General features: G+C 33.0%; 2 protein-coding genes across 3 annotated transcripts; one reads left to right on the top strand and one right to left on the bottom strand.

Moving 5' to 3' along the window:
* Positions 1-6,885: 6,885 nt before the first annotated feature.
* Positions 6,886-8,060, bottom strand: LOC111365680. The gene is made up of 4 exons (XM_022986215.1): positions 7,981-8,060; positions 7,445-7,924; positions 7,274-7,359; positions 6,886-7,190 (listed from the first exon to the last, which is right to left on the bottom strand). The coding sequence occupies exons 1-4, from the start codon at positions 8,058-8,060 to the stop codon at positions 6,886-6,888; spliced, it is 951 nt and encodes a 316-aa protein (XP_022841983.1).
* A 5,356-nt stretch (positions 8,061-13,416) lies between these two features.
* Positions 13,417-17,950, top strand: LOC111365318 (isoeugenol synthase 1-like). 2 transcript variants are annotated; one of them, XM_022985767.1, is made up of 6 exons: positions 13,417-13,866; positions 13,976-14,110; positions 14,889-15,117; positions 16,748-16,951; positions 17,385-17,590; positions 17,674-17,950. In XM_022985767.1, exons 1-5 carry the CDS (start codon positions 13,675-13,677, stop codon positions 17,582-17,584), a joined length of 960 nt encoding a protein of 319 aa, XP_022841535.1. In that variant the 5' UTR covers positions 13,417-13,674; the 3' UTR covers positions 17,585-17,590; positions 17,674-17,950. The 2 variants fall into 2 exon arrangements, with proteins under 2 accessions (XP_022841535.1, XP_022841534.1); XM_022985766.1 differs by having other exon boundaries at positions 17,385-17,950.
* The last annotated feature ends 5,528 nt before the right edge of the window (positions 17,951-23,478 follow it).

Raw genomic sequence — 23,478 nt, 5'->3', positions numbered from 1 at the left:
ACGATACTTGGACTCAAAATCTATTTTACTACTTATTAACGAATCGTACACTTATGATAATTTTAATTCGAAAGATATTTATTTTTGTGAACACACCACCCAATACAGTTTCCGACTGATTAAGCCAAATTAATGTGCTAAATTCACAAACATAGTAAAATATAGAAATATTATTGGACTCCTTCGGAGAGAGATTACTAGTAGAGTATGGAATATCTTTTTTCTTTAGCTAACAGTCGACAGAAATTTAAGTCGAAAATTTTAAGAAAACAACATTTTTTTTTCTTTTTTCATTTTTTACAGTGAAAACATCAGTTTTCATCTTCAATAAATTGCACAATTTTTATGCATTTTATAGCCATTGATAAATTCCATCAACTAGAGGTAGTTTCGAGGAATCCCATCAACATATGTAAGAAGAAGAGACATCATTATCTATCGATTGGACATTTCTCCAAACTGTACGTTCTCCAAAAACGCATGTGGAAGTAGTATTTTTGCTTTCTCTCGGTACATTATTACCATTATTGAAACTGATTTATTTTAAGTAAAGTAATCTATTAAATCACTCAACTCTTTTTTGAGTGCTATTTTCCCAATCAACGCCATTTTCTCTAGCTCCATTTTACATGGACCCCACAAACAGAAACAAATGAAAAATAAAAACGAAAAACTCATTGTTCATGCTATGCATCTAATTGTAAAATATCTTCACTATTCCTTTATACTTTTTGTGCAGGTTACATCGAGATTTTCCTATAAAAAGGCTTCTCCAAAGTATAATTCCACTCACAGCCAGAGATATTAGTGAAGGGAAAAAAGAAAACGAATGCGTATGCAAAGTTGTAACATGGCTACGAAGAACAGCAAGATAATGATTTTCGGGGCTACTGGTTATCTACTTATCTTGGTGTAAAAATGGTGAAAGCAAGCATTTCCATTGGCCAATGTCCCACTTATGCTTATGTTGGTCCAATTAAATCGATCAGTGCCAATTCTTCGAAACAATTAAGATTCTCAACAATTTCAAGTCCATGGGAGTAATCGTTTTCCAAATATTACCTCATATTTCTTAACAAATATGCTACTTGTACATAATGCGGTATTCATAACTGTACCAACCCTCCTCACATGGATTGGGACCCGCTTCGAGCATCACCCATTTCCTGAAGAGTTTATTTTCCAATAATCGACTATTTTCCAATATATAAGATTTGAATGTTATGCTAATATTATCCAATTAAATCTTTAAATTGGGAGACCTTGACGAGCACGGGAAAGTCGTTATGATGTAGAGATGGCAAATCAAACTGTCAAAATCGAAAATCGTGGTTAACCGAATGGAACGGAAAGAAAAAATCGAACTGATGGTGCAATGTGATGAATATGGTATTTAATTTTAATGACCCGATTTGGGACGAGGCGGGTATAGTATTTATAGGGATGTCAACGAGCCGAAACTCAAGGCTCGAGCTCGACTCGAGTAAAATGAGCGAGCTTTTTTCCGGGCCCGAACCAAAAAGCTCGACCAAAAAAATTAGGCTGACCAGCTCGGACCTTTTCGAGCCAAGCTGAACAAGCTCAATTTTAGTTTTTTTTAAAGTTAAATCAAGGCGGCCTCTGCTGCCTTATTCTACCTTTTAAATGTTATTGTTATTATTATTATTATTTAAATATAGGCCTGTGAGCTAGAGCTGGTGAGCCACGCAAGCTGGCTCGGGTTTTGCCTGGTAGCTCAAAATGGACTTGGTCCAAACCTCGGCTCAGTTCCCCCAAGCCTCGAGTCGGGCCGGCTCGGGCTTTTTCCTAGCGGAGCTATTGGCGGCCCAAGCCGACGAGTCCAATTACCATCTTTAGGTATTTACGTTGTTGAACTGCCTTGAACCTGTTACCCCTTTTTTTTTTTATTACAAGTACCTGTTAAAAAATTATTAATTGGGCAATTGGGATTTCCATTATTCTTTCTATGAATAAAGATTGAATTTGAATTGAGGTTGAAGTTTTATAGTTATTGAGTAGGAATCAAGTTCAATGCATAAGAGTCAAGGGGCAAAGATATTGTATAGTATTGTTATGTTGATAATATTGTTTGTTAAATTTGGATTTTGCATTTGGGAATTGGGATATTGTTTGCATTTTCATTTGGGATATTATTTGCTAAATTGACTTAGTATTTTTTTTTCATTGACTCTTTTTCATAAATTGGTTTTTTTTTTTTTTTTTTTTTTTTCCTTTTTTTTAAATTTTTTTTTTTTTTTTTTTTTTTTTTTTCAATTTGACGGATGGATCTATAAAGATAATTTATTTTCGTGGTCAGGGGCGGAGCCAACACCTGGAGAGGTAGCATATGCTGATTTCGTCGGAGTTGAATTTTCAGTGGAGTATGTAAAGCTGCCAGTGCCATTGACGGTTTTGAAGGAGGAGTCATCGAGGAAGACAAGCAAGAGAGGAAGAAGGTAAAACTTTAATTATATTTTAAAATTAATTTTTATTCTAATACAGATTGTGAAATTGTTGTTGCTGTTGTTGTTGTTTTTTCAATCGATGTCTCAACCTAGTTCTTGTAGTGGTACATTGAAAGCACAAACAACTCTCATGTATCATTTATTTTATATAATTTCGGATTGTATTGTACTTTAATTTGACATAAATATATGATTTTTACATTTTATTGTATTTACATATAGATGGAATAATTTAAATATCATTTAATTTGATATTAATAAATGACACGCTATGCGGTCGTTGATTGTTGACGGTCAATGATCAACAATCTGGGTTGAAGTCCTGGATTTTTCCTTGTTCGTGGTTATTAATTGTCCGAATCAAGTCGAACCGAACCGACTTACGTGGTTATGGTACAGTTATGGTATGACCAAAAAATTGGTGGTTCGGTGATGATTTTGGCCGAACCGACTCCAAACTGAACCGTTGCCAACCCTATTACGGTGCTGAAATCGGTAGATATTGTGATATCAACTCTTGCAATCCCTCAACATCTTGGACAACTCAAGATAATAAGTGCCATGAAAGGAGCAGGCAGTATAAAGATAACTGATTTCCCATGTTTGACATCCTTAAAATTTAAAAAATATTGTTTTCAATAGTATTTTTTGGAGAATGTGGCAATGTGTTGTTAAAATGCAGGAAATTTTTTTTGAATTTGCACATAGGATATTTTATTGTGTGAATATGCTGTTTAAAATGAGTTTGAAAAATAAATTAAGCCCCAATTTGATTCCCGTTCATTTTGAATCTTTTTTTTTTTTACAGGATCATATTCAATCACATATTCATTAAATAAGATGTTTTGTACGTAAATCCAAAACTTTTTCCCTAATTTTTAATAATTAATTTTCCTAAAACAGTGTCCAAAATTCTCTCTTCTTCTTCTTCTTCTTATTTATTTATTTATTTATATATATATACTTTTTAAATTTTTTATCATAGATTGGCCACCAAACATGGGCTGAAATTAAAGTAAAGGATGTCAGCTTAATATTTTTGGTCTTTCTCATAATAAAATTTTACTTTTCCGGCTATTTTAGGGTTCATAATATGGGATATTTATTAACTTAATTTGCTATTCTTGAACACCGGATGTTTGTACCTTTAGAACTTGGCAATGAAGTTGTTAAGAGTAAGTGTTATCTCCATTCCAAAAGATGCTGGACAACAAGAAGAAGATAAGAAGGGCAACTGAGGCTGTTGGAATACCATTTACATATGTGTCTGCAAATTCATTTGTTGCATACTTTGTTGATTACTTGCTCCATCCGTGTCAAAAATCTGAAAATGTTACTTTCTATGGAAGTAGTGAAATATAAGGTAAAATCATACGAGAAACTATCTTGTTCAAACATTTAAAACTATTAGAGACAGGACAAATTTATCAAATACTTCTCAAATCTTCAAACTCTATTTAATGTATAGTCCCTAGAGTAGCCCTTTGTGGTTTGTGTTAAGACAACTCTTCTATTATCTATCTCAACTATTTCAAACATATTCTTAGAATTTTGCAAAAAAAATCTAATGTTATGTGTTTGAATGAAAGGCTCATATATTTCTAGTACAATTTTTTTTCCCTTTCTGTTGGAAATAAAAATTATGGGAAGAAAGCCTAGAAAGAAAATTCAGAGATTTCTCAAAAAAATATTTGTATTCTACAACTTAGCTCTACAAAATGTCTCAAGCACAAGGCCTTTATAGGTAAAAAGGATCCCAAATACATTGTATAAACTTAAGAGACTAATTAATGACTTTTCCTACATACTATGAATAATAGGATATAAAGAACCATTTGGATACATGATTTAAATAAATACATAAATATTAAATAAACTAATTCATGTATCAAATTTAACTTTTCATCATTCATGAATCAAGTTTAATTTCCAACACCCCTTCTTAAACTTGATTCGCTTTTGATAACTCCAATCCGAGTACGCAATCTTGCAAAATCAGTATTCTTCAATGGTTTGGTGAAAATATTTGCTACTTGATCATTGGTCTTTACATAAGCAAGCTCAACTTCTTTGTTCTCGATGCACTCTCTAATGAAGTGAAATCTAGTATCTATATGCTTGCTTCGATCATGGAACATAGGATTTTTACCCAAAGCAATAGCTGACTCGTTATCAACATAAATTGGTGTAGCTTCGTTTAGGGGCATATGAAGCATCTCCAACAACTTCTATAGCCAAATGGCATGACAAACACATGATGCAGCAAAAACATATTCAGTTAAGTAGAAAGAGTCACAATTAATGGGTTGCTTTTTTTTTTTTTAACACCAAGTGAAATCGGTGTTACCCATGAAAAACAAAAATCCAGTGGTGCTTTTTCGATGATTAATATCACTAGCTCAATCACTATTACGATCACTACAAGCCATAATCAAGGGTACCTTTAATGTAGCAAAGTATCCTTTTAGCAATCTCCATGTGAGTTAAAGTTTGTGCCTCTATATAATGGCTAACAAGACCAACACTATAAAGAATATCGGGTCTTATACAAGTCAAATATCTCAAGCTTCCAACAAGCTATCTATCAAGAGATGGATCCACTTTCGTGCTCTCATCATATTTTGACATTTTTGTTCCACACCCAATTGGAGTACTCACCGGATTGTAATTTTGCATTTTGAACCTTTCAAGAACTTTCTTTGCATAAGATTCATGAAAAATAAAAACGTTATCTCCATTGTGTTTTACCTCAATTACGAGATAGTATGACATGAGCCCAATGTCAGTCATCTCAAATTCTTTAGCCATCATTTTCTTAAATTCATCAAACATGTTTTCATTGTAGTTGTGAAGATCAAGTCATCAACGTATAAGCACACAATCATAAAACCTCCAAATGCTTCCTTTTAATGTAAAGAACATACTTATATGGACATTTGGTGAATCCATGATCTTTAAAATACTTGTCAATCCAGCTATACAATGCTCTAGGAGCTTGTTTCAAGTCATATAGCTCCTTCTTCAACTTCAAAACTTCATCTTCTTGTTCCTTGACAACATAATCCATTGGTTGTTTAACATACACTTCTTCTTCAAGATATTCATTCAAGAAAATAGATTTGATATCCATTTGGTAAATTTTCCATTTATTTTGAGCTGCCAAGAAAATGATTAATCGAATGGTTTCCAAGGGAGTAACGGGGGTAAAGACCTTATCATAGTCAATGCCATGCTTTTGGCTATAGCCTTTGGCAACAAGTCTTGCCTTCTAGTTCCCGTGTATTGTTCCTTTTTATTGCTCGAATTTCCTCATCCATTACATGCCTCCATTTATTGTCTACTATTGCCTTTTCAAAGTTCAATGGCTCGGTATCAGCGAAGAGACAAAACAAAAATTTATCAAATACTTCTCAAATCTTCTGTTGCTTCTTGGCTAGAGTCTCCTTCTTGGAAAGGAAAAATCACGTATTCTTCATTTTTTGGAATATTCTAATCTCATGAGATTCCTTCGTCGGATTCTACATCTTTACTAATAACAATCTTCCCATTGCAAGGATATTAAAACTTGTAACCTTTGGAGTTTGAATCATAACCGATAAAAACAAACTTCTCACTTTTCTCATCAAGTTTTAATCTCTTCTCATCTAGTACATGAATAAAGGCAATACTACCAAAAACACTAGGTTTCTTACCACTCCAAGCTTCTCTCGAACATTCTTCAATGGGGAAAGATTAGACAAATACATTGCACATACAACAGCCTCAACCCAAAACTCCTTCTCCATACTCTTGCTTTTAAGCATACTACGAACCATGTTGAAAGCGGTTCTATTCTTCCATTCCACGACACCATTTTGTTGCAGTGATCTTGGAACTATGAGGAAGTGCCGAATTTTATTGGTATCACAAAAATTGTTAAACACCTTGGAAGTGAATTCTCCACCTCAATTGGTCCTTAATGCTTTAATGGAGTTGCCACTCTCATTTTCAACAAGAGCGTTGGATTTTTTGAATGCTCCAAAAACTTCATCTTTCATCTTCAAAAAATAAACCCAGGTCTTGCGAGAAAAATTATCAATAAATACTAAAAAATAATTTGCTTTACCATGAGATGGTGGTTTGATTGGCCCGCAAACATTCGCACGAACAAGTTGGAATGGCTTTGTTGCTCTTGAGGTAGATTCATTTAGAAAGTTTCTTCTAGTTTGCTTGCTAGCGAGTTGATTGGGATGATTGATTTTTGGCAGCCCGTTCACCATTTCTTCATTCATCAAGGTCTTCAAGCCATCAAAATTCAAATGGCCAAATCTTAAGTGCCAATGCCAAGAATTGTCTTCAAAACAAGCCTTTAGACACCTTGGATGATCAACAATAACATTGAGTAAAAACATTCTATTCTTTTCCATTGGTACCTTTGCAATCAGAATATGAGAAACTTCTTCAAGTGAATGTCATAGCTCATTTCAAGTAATTGTCCCAAACTCAAAATATTAGACTTCAAAGTAGGTACATAATAAATTTGAGAAATCAAAAGATAACTTCCATTTTTAGCACGAAGAAGAACATCACCTTTGCCTTTTATTAGAACTTTGGTTTCATCTCCAAAAACAATACTACCTTTCACCGACTCATTTATCGTTGAGAATAACTCCTTGTTGGCACTTAGGTAATTGGTGGCACATGTGTCAAGGTACCACGATTGTTTATCTTTTCTTCTTTGGTTCCCTACAACAACAACAATAATTATTCATCTTCCTTTGCTTCAACATAATTAATTCTCTCTTCATTATTGGTGGTGTCGCTCCTACATTCGGAAGCATAGTGATCAAATTTATGACAAGTGTAACATTGAATATTGGACTTGTTATACTTTCTTCCGCCACCTCTTTTGGAGCTATAGTTCCAACGGCCTCATCCTCTCAATTGATTGCTTGATCCTTTATTATTCCAATTTTGTTTTCCATCACTTCTTTCATTACCATGACCACGACCACAAATTTGACCTCTTCCTTTGAGATTGTCCTTGCTCTTTCTCTTGATCTCCTAAAGAGACCTTCACTTGGAGAACTTGAGCCATCTGTTCTCCTTTCTTCTTCAGTCTTTCTTCATATGCTAGCAAGAAACCCATGAGTTGATCATGGGTCATGGTATCCAAGTCATTAGACTTTTCAATGGCAATACTAACAAACTCAAGTTTTGAGTCAAACGATTTAAGAATTTTCTCAATGATAAGACTTTCTTCAATATTCTCCCCATAATGCTTCATATGATTGACAATGGAGGACACTCTAGTGAAATAGTCAAAAACAAATTCTGACTCTTTCATGTACAGAGATTCGAATTCCCCACGAAAGATTTGAAGGTGAACCTTCTTCACCTTTTCAATTCCCTTGAAATTGTTCTCGAGAATCTCCCAAACTTCCTTAGCTTTTGTTGAGAAAGCAACTTTCTCAAAATGGCTTCATCTAAGCCCATGTGAATAATAGAGAGAGCGTGTTGATCTAACTTGCGGTACCTTTGCAAGTCATTCCTTTGAGCTTGACTTAAAGCTCCTTCATTCTCTAGTTCATCATAGCCTTTCTCTACAACTTCCATGTCTCTTGTGAGCCGAGCAACACCTTTATGTGTATGCTCCAATGTCCAAAATTTTCCTTTGTTAGTTTGGAAACAATGAGAGGAAATGAACTATTCATCTTTTGAAATGGCTCTGATACCACTTTGTTGTAAATAAAAATTATGGGATGGGATGAAATGCTAGAGAGAAAATTCAGAGATTTCTCAAAAAATATTTGTATCATATGGCTTGACTCTATAAAATGTCTCAAGCAAAATGCCTTTTATAGGTACAAAGGATCCCAAATATATTGTTTAAACTTAAAAGACTAATTAATGACTTTTCCTACATACTATGAATAATAGGATACAAAGAACTATTTGGATACATGATTTAAATAAGTACATGAATATTAAGTAAACTCATTCATGTAACAAATTTAATTTTCCATCATTCATGAATCAAGTTTAATTTCCAACACTTTCCAATAATTTTCAGACAATAATATATTATAGTATGGAAAGTTAAACATATATATATTTTTTAAATTTTGTGATACTGAAGAGTTTCTTTTAAGCCACGGAACTAATTTACTGAAAAAAGAAAAGATAAATATGAAGTGCATAGGATGATGACAAAGGACGAAACTCCAAATGTCAATATATTGCTATAATTAGGGTGTGATCCAAATTTTATTTGGAAGACTATTTGGAAATTCTATTTGAAGTTTAGTAGGGAATTTTAGTAGAAATTTATTTGGATATTTAAGTTGGAATTCAACTGGGAGTTAGTTGATTTTGTGTCGATTTTGAAAAAGACATGAAAGAGTCCAAGTTGCAAAAAGAGAAGAAGAAATCATGCAAGAAGACTGAAACGACAAACTAGCACTCACTTTATACCTTGATCTCGGTTGAGTGCTTAGAACAACAGCTTCAGCGCCCGCTATTTTCGAGGAGGCTGCTCCAGCTGACGACCATCGCTGTACAACCGTGACGATTGTAACTCGAGCGACGGTCTTAACTAGATTTGAACAGTTCTCGATGTTGTCAAGTTGTTTAAATTCTATTTGATTCCAAACACTCCATTATTATATAGATTTGTTATAGTTGAACATCACATGTTAGGCTTTTCTTTGCACTACATCTATGAGGAGTAAACCTCTAGAAAATTAATCTTTACATTCAGCATAACAATTGATAATCCTCCATTATTGATATTAATAAATTATTCTTTTCTGCCCACAGATTTTTTTTTCATGTAAATTTTATGTTCTTGTTTGATCTTCACATTGCCATCTTATTCTCGTTCCTTTATTTAACTAACAAGTGATATCAAAGAGAGATTCGATCAACTCAGTTCAAGGTTTGATTTTGTTCTGGCAACTATGAAGTATGATATTTTGCTTTGGGAACGCAACACTAGATTTTCACTTTGGCAAGTAAAGATGCAAGGAGTGCTTGCTCAAATGGATATGGATGATACTTTGTTGGGATTGACAAAATGCCCTCAACTTGGACATTAGAAGAAAGACAACATAAGGATTGAAAGACCCTATCACAGATATATCTTTATCTTTCAAATCATATTTTTCAGGATTTTTTATAAGAGAAAATCATTGCTTCATAAAATCTTATAATTGAAGGTGCATCACTGAAAAGATCATTTAGTTGTTTTTTATAAGAAAAAGAGTCATGATTTGGAGACTTTGGAGGTCAAGTATGATGAAAAAGATTTAGGATTGACTTTATTGTGTTTTCTACTCGCTTCATAAATTTCATTTAGAGAATCGATCTTAGAGCTGAAGTATGATGAAAAAGATTTAGGATTGATATTATTGTGTTTGTTGCTCGCCTCATAAATTTCATTTAAAGAATCGATCTTATAGTAATACGCTCACTATTGAAAAAGCATATGATTCACAATTTTTAAAGGAGAAGATGAAACACCTTATTGGATCCGAGGCTAATAGAGATGACCTTGTTGTTCATAGTGATTGTGTGAGGGACAGATTAATGTCTAATTACAGTAATAAAGTCTCTAGTTATTGCAAGAAAATGAAACACATTAAGAAGGATTATTATAAGTTGCAGAATAAGGATAAATCAGTTGCTACAAATCAAAAAGAAAAATAACAAAAAACTTTACGTGAAGCTAGTATTGCAGAAGATTGCTACAATGATGGAAAACATTTGGTTATTTCTTACGGCGACTCCAAATCTACGAGGATGGAATTCTTGATACAACTTTGACTTTCATATGTATCCTAATCAAGATTTATTTTCAACATATGAAACAGTTTTCAAAGGTGTTGTGGTCATGGAAAAAATACACCTTGTAGGATTACTGGTATTGGAAGGATCAAAATTAAGATGTTTAATGGGATTGTCAAGCACTTGATGCTACAAGACATGTTACGAATTTGAAGATTTCTCCTTGAGTACTCTTGATTCAAAAGGATACAGATATATTGGTGAAGGTGGAGTCCTGAAAGTAAGTAAACATGTCCATGATATGATGAAGGGAAAAGGTTCCAATTATATGTCTTGTAGGACTCTACAGAATCTTTGGATACCAATCAGCAAAAATTAGGCACTCAGGTGGATTTTAAGTTTGGTACAATACTGTTGAAATTTAGTATAGGGTCTATATTAAAGAATAAATCTAAGTCGAGTTTAGAAGCTATGGATAATGCCGCTTTGCCGCCATCGCCACCACCATCAGTGGTGTCACAGTATTCAGTTGGGAGAGACAGACCTAGAAAAGATATTAGGTCTCCAAAAAGGTACAAGGAAGCTAATTTAGTTTCTTATGTTTTAAATGTAGTTGAAGGTATTGAGTCTAACAAAGAACCTCTACATAAGCATTTAGTTGTTTTGATTTTGTTATAGGGCATGTTTTTATGGAAGATGTGGAGAATTTGTTGTTGAAGAGATAAATTTTATTATTATTTCTGTGAAATTTGTTTCCAGGTAGAGAATTTTTGAAATTTTGTTGATTGTAGTGAAACATATCAAGGTTCAGTTTGTTAGAATCAGGGTGTGACCCAAATTCTATTTGGAAGGCTATCTGAAAATCCCATTTGAAATCAAGTTGGGAATTCTAGTTGAAATCTATTTGGGAATTCAAATTAGAATTCAGAATAGGAGCTTCAACGCTTGCTATTCACGAGAAGGCTACTTGAGCAGTTGGCCACCTCCGTACGCTTTTTATCATCATATTTTTATAAAACTCGCATTTAATTATAATCTTGCATTTATTTTAATTAAGTTAGGTTTTGCATTCATAAATAGATTATTTTATCTATTCGAAAAATCATAAATTTCAGTTGTTTGGTTAAGGCTAAGTTGATTTGAACTTGAACTAGCAAAATCCCTTTGGGAACGATATTTGGACTCAAAATTCATTTTACTACTTGTTAACGAACTGTACACATTTGGTAATTTTAAGGGTAATTGGCACAAAACGTCCATATCTTTGAAGTTTACTGTGGAAAACGTCTTTACCTTTCATTTTTTGACATTTTTGTCCTTACCTTTAACCTTTCTTTGCACCGAACGTCATTTTCATTAATTTTTAACGTAGAATGACCAACATACCCTCTTATTTAAATAAAACAAAAAAGAAAAGAAAAGAAAAAGAAAAATAAATTGCAACTGTAGGCCCAAACTTTTAAAAGTGCAAATAACCCCCAAATTATTTTGTGGGTAAGAAATTGTTTCAAAAATATACCTTGGGATACTGAATTTTTGAGCAACTTCATGAGTCCGAGCTAGAGGATTACTGTGAATCATGCAATCAGGTTTTCCTTCTAATTCTCCAATCAATTTTTCAAGTTGGGTTAGCGGTAATTCACAGGCCAGAAAAAGCTGATTTACTAATTGAGAAGTGATTGTACCCATATTTTCACATTCCTCAGGCAGTCGAGCTTCTTGACATGGAAATTTCAGGGAAATCATTTTAATTGCTAAACCACAGCATCGTTTTTATATTGCGACTTATCTATCTTCAATTAGACACTTTCTTTTCCAATTTAATGTAAAATTGTGGACTGTTTTCACTTCGCTGTTGCAGAGAAATGAGGAACACTCTTATTAAACGTGGTCTAACCCACCTATTGAACCGGCTTCTCTCATCTCCAATCCCGATCACCCACTGGTCTGGATGATTCCTTCAAACCTTAGCCTACGAAGAGTTGCAATCTCCTTCAGAAAAAAATGTCACAATTTCACAACATTTATACTCCACGGCCTCCTCAGCTCCGGTTGAACTGGAGTTCCTTTTCCCGTTCCCTCGCTTCCACACTCTTGCCCGCCCGTATGTCCCCTCACTTCTTATAAATATAAATTCAGTATGCATATGATATCTATGATTCAGTGCATACACTGTGAAAGGTGGAATTTTTTTTAATGAATTTTGAATTTTTCATATTGGATTATGTGTAGAGTAAGGGATGGTGATGGTTTATTTTGCCCATATATCTCTGTTGTTTGATTTATTTGTTTATGGAAAAGTGTTTGGGGGTTGATGACAGTTGTTTGTGGTGTGAGCTCCGATGTTTTAGGCAGTTGGGTGATTGTTGTTGAGGTGGAGGTCGACAGTGGAGTAGGGGTGAAAGAAGGTGATGGTTTTTATCAAATTTGGACTCTTTTGCACTTTTCAAAAATTTGGGCCTATAGTTGCAATTTTCTTTTCTTTTTGTTTTGTATTAATAGGAGGGTATTTTGGTCATTTTAAGTTAAAAATTGGTGAAAAGAATGTTCAACGCAAAGAAAGATGAAAGGTAGGGGTAAAAATGTTAAAAAATGAAAGATGGGGACATTTTCCACAATAAACTTTAAATGTAGGGACGTTTTGTGCCAATTACCCTAATTTTAATTCGAAAAGATATTTTCGTGAACACACCACCAATACAGTCTCCGACTGATTAAGCCAAATTAATGTGCTAAATTTACGAAACATAGTAAAATATAGAAATATTATTGGACTCCTCTGGAGAGAGATTACCAGTAGAGCATGGAGTATCATTTTTCTTTATCTAACCGTCGAAATAATTTAAGTGGAAAATTAAAAAAAAAAAACAACAGTTTTTTTTTTTGTGGGTCAGTGAAAGCATCAGCTTTCATCTACGATTAATTGCATAATTTTAACGCATTTTATAGCCATTGATAAATTCCATCAACTAGAGGAAGTTTCGAGGAATCCCATCAACCTATGTAAGAAGAAGAGACGTCATTATCTATCAATTGGACATTCCTCCAAACTGTACGCTCTCCAAAAACGGATGCAGAAGCAGTGATTTGTACCTTCTCTTAGTACATTATTACCATTTTTTGAACCTTACTTATTTTAAGTAAAGTAATCAATTAAATCACTCAACTCTTTTTTGAGTGCTATTTTCCCAATCAACACCATTTTCCCTAGCTCCATTTTCCCTGGACCCCCACAAACAGAAACAAATGAAAAATTAAAACGAAAAACTCATTGTTCATGCTATGCATCTAATTTTCAAACATCTTCACTATCCCATTATACTTTTCGTGCAGGTTGCATCGAGATTTTCCTATAAAAAGGCTTCTTCAAAGTTTATTCCACTCACAGCAAGAGATAATTTAGTGAAGGGAAAAAAGAAAAAGAAGACGTACGCAAAGTTGTAACATGGCTACTAAGAACTGCAAGATAATGATTTTTGGTGCTACTGGTTATCTTGGTGTAAAAATGGTGAAAGCAAGCATTTCCATGGGCCATCACACTTATGCTTATGTTCGTCCAATTAAGTCCAACAGCGCCAATCCTTCTAAAATTGAGATTCTCAACAATTTAAAGTCCTTGGGAGTAATCGTTTTCCAAGTATTACCTCATATTTCTTAAAGAGTTTATTTAGACAAATAATCGACCATTTTCCAAGTTATCCGATTTGAATTTTATGCTAATATTATTCAGTTAAATCTTTAAACAGGGAGACCTTGACGAGCACGAGCAACTCGTTACGATGCTGAAACAGGTAGATATTGTGATATCTACTCTTGCAGTCCCTCAACATCTTGAACAACTCGAGATAATAAGTGCCATGAAAGAAGCAGGCAATATTAAGGTAATTGATTACCTCCTGTTTGACATCCTTAAAATTTAAAAAAACATTGTTTTCAATAGTATTTTTGGAGAATGTGTGGTTAAAAAGTAATAAGTTTTGGATTTACGTGTAGAATATTTTATTGTGTGAACGCATGGTTGAAAATGAGTTTAGGAATAAATTAAACCCCAGTTTGAATCCCTTTATTTTTAAACTTTTTTTTACAGGATCATTTTTAACCATATATTCACTAAATAAAATATTCTTTACGTAAATCCAAATTTTTTTCCGTACTTTTAATCGCCCATTCTCCTAAAACACTATATTCAAAACATATTTCTTTTTTTTTTTTTTTAGTACAAGTAAATAATTTTAAGTTTGATTCGTTGTAGAAAATTATACATAGGACAGAATGGAGTTCAACTAAAATTTGGTGCAGCAGTTTGCAGAGTGCTGATTTATTCTTTTTATATCACTTACTCAACAAAAGGATATAATTTCTAATTTTATAATATTTTTTTCCCGTAATTTTTTTTTTTTTTTTTTTTTTTTTTTTTTTTTTTTTTTTTTTTTTTTTTTTTTTTTTTTTTTTTTTTTTTTTTTTTTTTTTTTTTTTTTTTTTTTTTTTTTTTTTTTAATTTAAGAATGGCAGCCAAACATGGCCTAAATTAAAGTAAATGATGTCGAACAGGAGATTAATATTTCTAATCTTTTTCATAATAAAATTTTACTTTTTCGGCTTTTTTGGGTTCATAATATGGGATATTTATTAACTTAATTTGCTGTTCTTGAGAACCAGAGATTTGTACCTTCAGAATTTGGCAATGAAGTTGACAGGATAAGTGGATTACCACCATTCCAAAAGCTGCTGGACAATAAGAAGAAGATAAGAAGGGCAACTGAGGCAGCCGGAATACCATTTACATATGTGTCTGCAAATTCATTTGCGGCATACTTTGTTGATTACTTGCTCCATCCGTGTCAAATATCCGACCATGCTACTATCTACGGAAGTGGTGAAGCCAAAGGTAAAATCATACCAGAAACTATCTTGTTCAATGCTTAAAATTGTTAGAGACAAGACAAATTTATCAAATACTTCTCAATCTTCAAACTCTAATTAATATATGGTCCCTAGAGTAGCCCTTGTGTGGTTCGCGTTAAGGCAGCTCTTCTATTATATATCTCAACTACTTCAAACATAATCCTAGAATTTTGCAAAAAAATCTAACGTTACGTGTTTGAATGAAAGGCTCAGTATTTCCAGTACAATTTATTTTCGTTCTTTTGACAGTATGGAAAGTTAAACATAACCTTTTTTTTTTTTTTTGGCATTCCATGATACTGGAGAGTTTCTTTTAAGCAATGGAACCAATTTACTGAAAAAAAAGAAAAAGAAAAATATGAAGTGCATAGGATGAGGACAAAGGTCGAAACTCCAACTGTCAATATATTATTAGAATTATGGTGTGATCCAAATTTTATTTGGAAGACTATTTGGATATTCTATTTGAAGTTTAGTTGGGAATTTTAGTTGAAATACATTTGCATATTCAAGTTGGAATTCAATTTGGGAGTTCAATTGGGAGTTGGTTGATTTGTGTCGGATTTGAAGAAAACTTGAAGGAGTCCAAGTTGCAAAAAGAGAGGAAGGAATCATGCAAGGAGGAAATGGCAAACTAGCACTCACTACATGCCTTGATCTCGCTGAGTGCTTAGAATAGGGGCTTCAGCGCTCGCTATTCATGAGGAGGCTGTTCCAGCGGTTGGCCACTGCTCTACAGTTGTGGTCACGATCACCGCTTGAGCGACAATCTTATTCAGATTTGAACATTTTTCGATGTTGGCAAGTGTTTTAAATTCCATTTTATTCATATCAAGGTCCAGTTTGTTAGAATAAAAGTGTGACCCGAATTCTATTTGGAAGACTACTTGAAAATTCTATTTGAAATCTAGTTGGGAATTCTAGTTGAAATCCATTTGAAAATTCAAGTTGGAATTCAGAATAGGATCTTCAGGGCTCGCTATTAGTGAGAAGACTGCTTGAGCGGCTGGCCACCGCTCAACAGCTATGAAGATCGCTGCCCTAGCAACGATATTCTCTGGATTTGCACAGTTCTCAATTTTCGTAGATTTTTTAAATCTTATTTTATTCCAAACACTCTATTGTATAAACTTGTTATAGTTAAACTCCCTACATCTTGAGCTCTTCTATGCACTATATATATGATTAGTAAATCTCTAGAAAAATCAATCCTTACATTTTATACTATAATTTGTAATTTTCCATTATTGATATTAATAAATTCTCTTCTTCTATCCATGGATCCTTTTCCTCATAAATCTTGTGTTCTTGTTTGATCTTTATATTAACATATTATTCTCCTTCTTTTATTTAACTAACATATATTCTTAGATGGGGTTGATATACCAAACCTCCAATTAAAGTACGACAAAACAAAAAATTAATATGAACCTAAACTTAATAGTCATGTTCTGGAATATATAAAATTTGAACACTTCGAGGCATCAATTTTCGTAACAATTAAACTTCTTGCTTTATAATAATTTTTATTTTTATTTATTTAGTTTTTTTCTGCCTTCTATATATTACAAAGAGAATATATCCGTGTTTTAATGGAAATTTCTTTTGTGCAGCGGTTTTGAACCATGAAGAAGATGTTGCAGCCTACACAGTGAAAGCAGCAACCGATCCAAGGGTTGCCAATCGAGTCATTATCTGCAGACCCTCAAAAAATATTTTTTCTCAACTGGATTTGGTTTCTTCATGGGAGAAAAAGACTGGACGAACAATGAAAAGGATTCATGTTCCGGAGGAAGATCTCATTAAGCTCTCCGAACGTAATAAGACTTTTACTCACTTTGTCAACATAATCATTAGCTTGATTTCGATGCTTTGCTTTTATCCTAAATGCTGATATATAGATCAGTGTTTCCTCTAATATATTGGCCTTCATAAAGAAAACATTTATCGAATAAATAGTATTAAAAATATTAAAAAAAATTTCTAAACTGGACAAAGCAAAAGGGTAATGATTATCATCATTTTGTGAATACACGATAATTTTCAAGATTATTTTTTCGGTGGCTGGGAGGGGTTGCTGAAAACAAAATTTGAATAAATTATCTTTTCTTTAACAACTTACATAAAAATTTATATGGGTTGGTTCTACAAGATATGGTTCTCTATTCAAGTTTTGCAGCCGCCTATTAATGAAAATTGTGCACGTCTCAAACATTTCATATATTGAGACTCTGAATTTTGTGTTTGCAGGCTTACCCTTCCCAGACAATGTTGCAGCGGCCATTCTTCACAATATATTCATTGCAGGAGATCAAGTTAGTTTTGATCTCACAGAGAAAGACTTGGAGGTCACTAGGCTTTACCCTGATTACAATTATACTAGTGTTGATGATCTTCTCCATCTTTGTCTTGTTAATCCACCCAAGGTCAAGTTGGCAACCTTTGCTTAAACAATGGTTAATCCCGAGATCTTTAGCATTTTTCTTATGTATGTATTGGTTTGACTGTTTCTTAGCTGATTTGAATTTGGTCTTCTCAGCTACTTCTCAGTTTTCTGCATACGGTCAGTGGTTGGTAGCAGATTCCTTTTGCTTCTTGACTTTGTGCAGTGTGCAAATTAAACTTCTTTTGAGTTCAGTGTATCAACTGGGAAGAGAAATTTCTTAGGACCACAAATGACTAAATTTAGGGGACCTTGAGGCCAGCTATTCGTCGTTTATGTGGAAATAGCTGGGTTCTGCTTAAAAGCACATGAAAATCGACTAAATATAGGGCCACTTGATCAAATAAATTGACTGTGGTTATTACTTTTGGCTCATTGTTTTTACTTTTCAAAAAAGTGCATGTCCAAATTACTTGACCAAAACACTTATAGTATACCTATTCAAAATTCTAATCGGACAATATTACATGTATATCAAGGCTTACATAATACTTTACATAATGTTGCGGCAGATTTTATTATTTGTCAATTTAAAATACAGTAACATTTTTATCCACTCTTTTCCCTCCATATCATTTGTGTCACTTTGTTTGACTGTTTTTCTGTACAAATAGCAAAATCCTATCTTAAAGCCAACTTATTGAACAACAATCACGTCAAATTATATTGATAAGTGTGTACATAGTAGAGGATTGGATTTATGACCTTTGAGTCCAAAAGCTCGTGATAGTTCCAAATATTACGATAATCCTACGATATTCACACTATGTTCACGTTCTAATGCTCATGGTGCTTGAGTATTACTCGACCAATTACGAATTTTCACACTTCAGGAACTTTAATACTAGAACGTGTATAGAAGATACATAATTGGGTCCTATTTATATTCTCTGTAGAGAGGCCCTTTAGAATCCTATTGGGAATCTCTAAGAGCATGTCTAATAAGACTCTTTATGTCAAAGAGAATATTTCTCAATATTTCTAGATAATTTCCAAAAATAAAGAATGGGACTTTTTATAGAAGCTCAACAATACTTTTTATATTATCTTTATTTTCCATTTTTTTTTCCAAGGAGCCAGAAATTATTGATCAGCATTTTGTCTCTTTAAAATTGGGTTCCGCATAAATAAAGTCTTGAAATAATAAATGACAATATTGAAACTTTTATATAAATGGGGATTTTGCTGTCTACATTTAAAATTGAAAATTCTGTTTTGTAATTGGTAATTTCATAAGGCAAAAATCATAATTCGTTAGAGTTGTATTAGGATTTAATTATATTGTAATCAAAGTCAACATAGTTTTATTGAGACCAAGTTATGGTAAGTATAATTTGGGGTTGATAGAGTCCAAAGAGAAGTCAAAGAAATTAAAGAAGGAGATCAAGATTTGAACTTGAAGAAGTTGATATAGAGTAGGACACATTTTGGCTAGCCTACCGCTTGGCCAACGCTCTAATGCTAAGGCGAAAAGTCAACAAAAAGTTGTCGCTAGCCTGGCGTTGGACCAGCGCTTGAGCGACGAGTGCGTCACTCGAGCGATATGTTATGAGGTAGAATCTTGTTTGCTTTAAAACACATGATTATTCATCCCTATTTCATCCCAAACATTTTTCCCTATAAGTACTAACCCCATGGATGTCCCATAGGTTGTTGAATCATATTTATTCCATAGAGATCAATTCTGATCCAAAGTATTCACTGATTCCAAAATTTAACCACCACATATTACTTGATCCATAAATTCTTCTAAAATATTTGTTTATCAAGCCATATTGTTCTGTATTAAACAACAAGATCAAGACACAGGAGGTCTTTTGCTCCAAAACACCTAATCCATCAAAGATAAATGATACCAGGAATCAGGAGTTGGTGTAGAAACATGCAATCCAAGAAGGGCTAAGGCAATATAAGAGGGTCAGGAGCTAGTGTGAGGAGCATGCAATTCAGGAGGACCAAGATGGTATTTCAGGAGTTGGAATCTAGTGTAAGAAGCACACAGTCTTGTAGATCAAGGGTGACTATAGGAAAAGAAGGTAAGAGGAGACTAAGGGTTAGTCGGGTAGGGATTATACTGTAAGTTGTTTGGTTTATAGTGGATTATTGACTAGTAAAGTGCTTGGAGTTTTTGATCCATTTCGAAGAGTTTTCTCTATGATCAATTTGGTGTTATTCATTGCTTTCTTATTTCAATCTATGATAATTCAATATAGGATAAATTAGATTGTTTGACTTAATTAATCTAAAAATGATTAATAAGTGATTTGTTGCTTTTATTTTGTAATTGCGCACGTAGATCTAAATAAATTAGCTAATTAGAACTTTCAAAAATGTCAAAATCTCTCTTTATTTTTATATTTAAATCTCAAGAGTTTGATACTTGCTCTCTAAAATAGAGGGAATATGGCTAATAAAGAGCTTATTTTCAAAAAGATCAATTAATCCCATCTAGATTAGTATTCTATATATTTGGCCTCCATTGACAATTTTATAAGCCATTTATAAAGAGAAATAGTAAGAGAAATGGTAGTGAAACCCACAAAATGTATGGATAATAAATTAGTGGTAATTATAAATATATGTTTGAAATTAATGTTTGATTCTAACTAAATTTATAAACCATTTATAACTTAATTGTAAAAACTTATGATTCCTTCTAAATCTTATGTGATAAGATTCACTTAGGATTCCTATATTTGGCCCGTGTGCTAATTTGAAGTTGGTTCGAAGTAATGAAATAATAAATAGGATTGCATTAGAGAAAGTTGCAAGTTTCAGGAGTGAAACTCAATAATTGCAAAGTTGGGAACTAAAATTACACTTTTAAAATTCACTGATGATCAATTTTGGATGATTATGTAGGTTCGGGGACCAAGATGGATTCTTATGAAAGTTGTATTCTAATGTTGAATTTTTGGATAAAAAAAGATAACAATCGGATGAAAAAACTGAAATGGTCCAAATCACAACAATACGGAATTTGAAGGACTAAATTGAACATTAAAAATGTAGAAACTACCAAAATTGATGAGATAAAAATTTTGAGGTCCACAATTTAAAGGACAAAAAGTTTAGGGGCTTCTTCTGCAATTTATTGTTCAAAGTAAAAATAAATAATAAAAATAAATAAATAAATGTACACCGCGAAAAAAATGGAAAATGTATGCATTGTTAAGCCTCAATTTTAAGGTCCAAAAATTGGCCAAATTAAGCGGGTGACAAACTCAGCTGCTGTTTGTTTCGATCGACCGCGACAGGAAAATCGTGGTTGACTGTAGTTGGGCATTTAGTGACCTATATGTTACAGTTTGATTTCTCATTTTCGTAAAAAAAAAAAATAATAATAATAAATTATAATAATAACAATTTTCATAATTTGGTCGGGTATTTTGCTGACTTTTTGAGGCGCGACTTCTGAGACTGTTTGATGCCTATGTAGAGATCTCATATAAGTCAAAACAGGGGAGATTGCAAAATAGAAAATTGGAGAAAATACAAATGAGAAAAGTAAAAAAGCTACTGTTTCCAAGATTTTTTGAGAAAAAAGGTGAATTTTTGGTGTAAGATCTTCGTTTTTTCTTGTTCTTCTCTTAAATCCAATGATGTACTCAAAATCTAGTATTTTTTTCTCCTATAAGGTGTAATTAAACCAAAAGATGGGACAAAGATGTAACCTAGTTTTGAGCCTTAAAATTATAATGTTTTGATGCTAAATTGATGTTTGTGTATTACTCTTACTTATTTTCTTCATGTCTTGAATTATTTGGTCATTAATTCATAGATTTGTGAACTCACGAGGGAGGTGAGTTATTTATTTAGACAATTTAGAACGAGTCAGAATTTAGGTAGAATCCTAAGTTATCGATTTTCAAACTTCTCAATTATTTTCTTAGATTAATAGGTTTGAGGATCGTAATTAGTATCAGTTTTAATTGTTCTTACTCGAATAGAAAATCAATTGTTAGAAAGGTAGCCTTGGTGAGGACGATAATCTATACTCCTAGGTCCACATTACTAATTGTTAACTAACTTGTACACTTGTAATGAAACCACAAGAAGTTCTTAGCATGATAAGTGTGTGTTACAATCTTATTTGTGAAACCACGAAAATACTTTTTATATTATCTTTATTTTGGTTGTCAACAATCTCGTCTAATTACGAATTTTGTCGAACGTTGATTGCAATTTTAATTAGTTAGATATTTCGAAAATGGAAAAGATTATTAGGCTAGGCCAAAGTGTGCAGTTTTACAAGATTGAGAGCTTGTTGCGTAATTCTATAATACGAAATCATACGAGAAAGTCAAACCTGAACAACAGTGTCGTTGGCAATGGTACGCATATAAGAATTTAATATTTTTTGCTTAGTGTTTGAAGATGAAATTAAAGAATTAAATCTTTAAATCCGATTGACATTTTGCCAACTGATCTTCAAATGAATATAGTGGATGGAATACTTGTTCGGGATATTGTGTGCGCTTGCAAGATACAATTGAAACTTAAGAAATCAATAAATTAAAGTAAAATTTACTTGGAAGAAAATGAAAGTTGCAAAAAATTCAATAATGAAAAGAAGAATGCAAAACTCGAGGTAAGTGTTCAACTCTTGGTTTTTAAAACAAATTTGTCCTGTAACGATGCTAACAGAGTCTTGGCAATAGTATCCTAAAATACAAGAGACTCTCATTACAATAGAAACACTTCAAACTCCAAGGAATCAACGAGCTCGAAAATGGAACGAACATTCTACCATTTGAATGATTTTAATGCAAGAAAACAATATTTTGGAAGTCTTTTTATGCCAGAGAATCAAAGAGAATGATAGGCAATAAATTTAGATCACCAAGTGTGTCCAATTTATAAAAGTTGAGGAGTTGTGGCCCGAGAGACACACCCCAAAATTCAGTATGTTTTATGAAGGGATGCAGCCCTTCAGGCTGTTTGTTAACCGTCCGATCATGCACTTAAGCGCCCAAAGCAGACCCACCACTTGCTAGCCACCAGGCAGTTGCTCGAGTGATGGTTTTATATAGTCAAATTTCTATTTTTTCCTCCTTTGGACTACAATTTCTCATATATCCAGAATTGATTTTTAGATTCTAAATATACTATGATTATCTATTCAATGAGTAAAACAAGTTAGTCTATTCATATGCATGATTTGACCGTCAAAACCTACCTTAATATTTGGTCGACATTGATACAAAATCAACTTTTGTTTATTTTTCTTAACCAAATTCCAACAAATCTGCCACGTGAATGAAAATTAATAGATATGAAAATGATAATGCAAACATAAGTAGAGAGACAAGTGAAAAGACATCTCATCAAGAGAGGTAGCTCTAGATTTGAACGTGCCTTAGTGAATACTATCGATTTACTAGGCTAATTAATGAACATGATGTCGTGAACTATTCAGTAATTGTAAACCAATACAATAATGCTAACATGACTTCTTCCCTAAACCATTTTGGTTCTCATAATTGTGTTCATTTTGGCCCCGAACGACTATTGAGTTTCATAAGTGTTTTAAAGAATTTCAACCTCAAAATTCTCATAAAAGTAGCCCCAGTTCACATTTACATGATGACTTCCTATTGAGAATATTTAGCAATACTCCGCTTGATTTAATCAAGTTATCGGAATTATTAAAAGCGTAACTTAACCTTTTAACATTCTGCATAAAGCACTTTGATTATTATAAGAATGAGAATGAATTATTTCTTAAGTGTTTTATGGATTTTTTTATAACTTAGTTGTCCCACTGAACTAAGACTTTGGATTCTTCAGCCAACAATTTTGAGTTACCATTATAAAGACTCTTACATAATAGACTTTTATCCTATTCCCTTCGATAGGCAATATATTTGATCTCTTGACAAGCCTTTCGTAAGCGGATCC

Source organism: Olea europaea, chromosome 17 (genome assembly GCF_002742605.1).
Source record: "Olea europaea var. sylvestris chromosome 17, O_europaea_v1, whole genome shotgun sequence".
NCBI lineage: Eukaryota > Viridiplantae > Streptophyta > Magnoliopsida > Lamiales > Oleaceae > Olea > Olea europaea.
The sequence above is the reverse complement of the archived record's forward strand: the minus strand, read 5'-3'. Positions and strand labels throughout refer to the sequence as shown.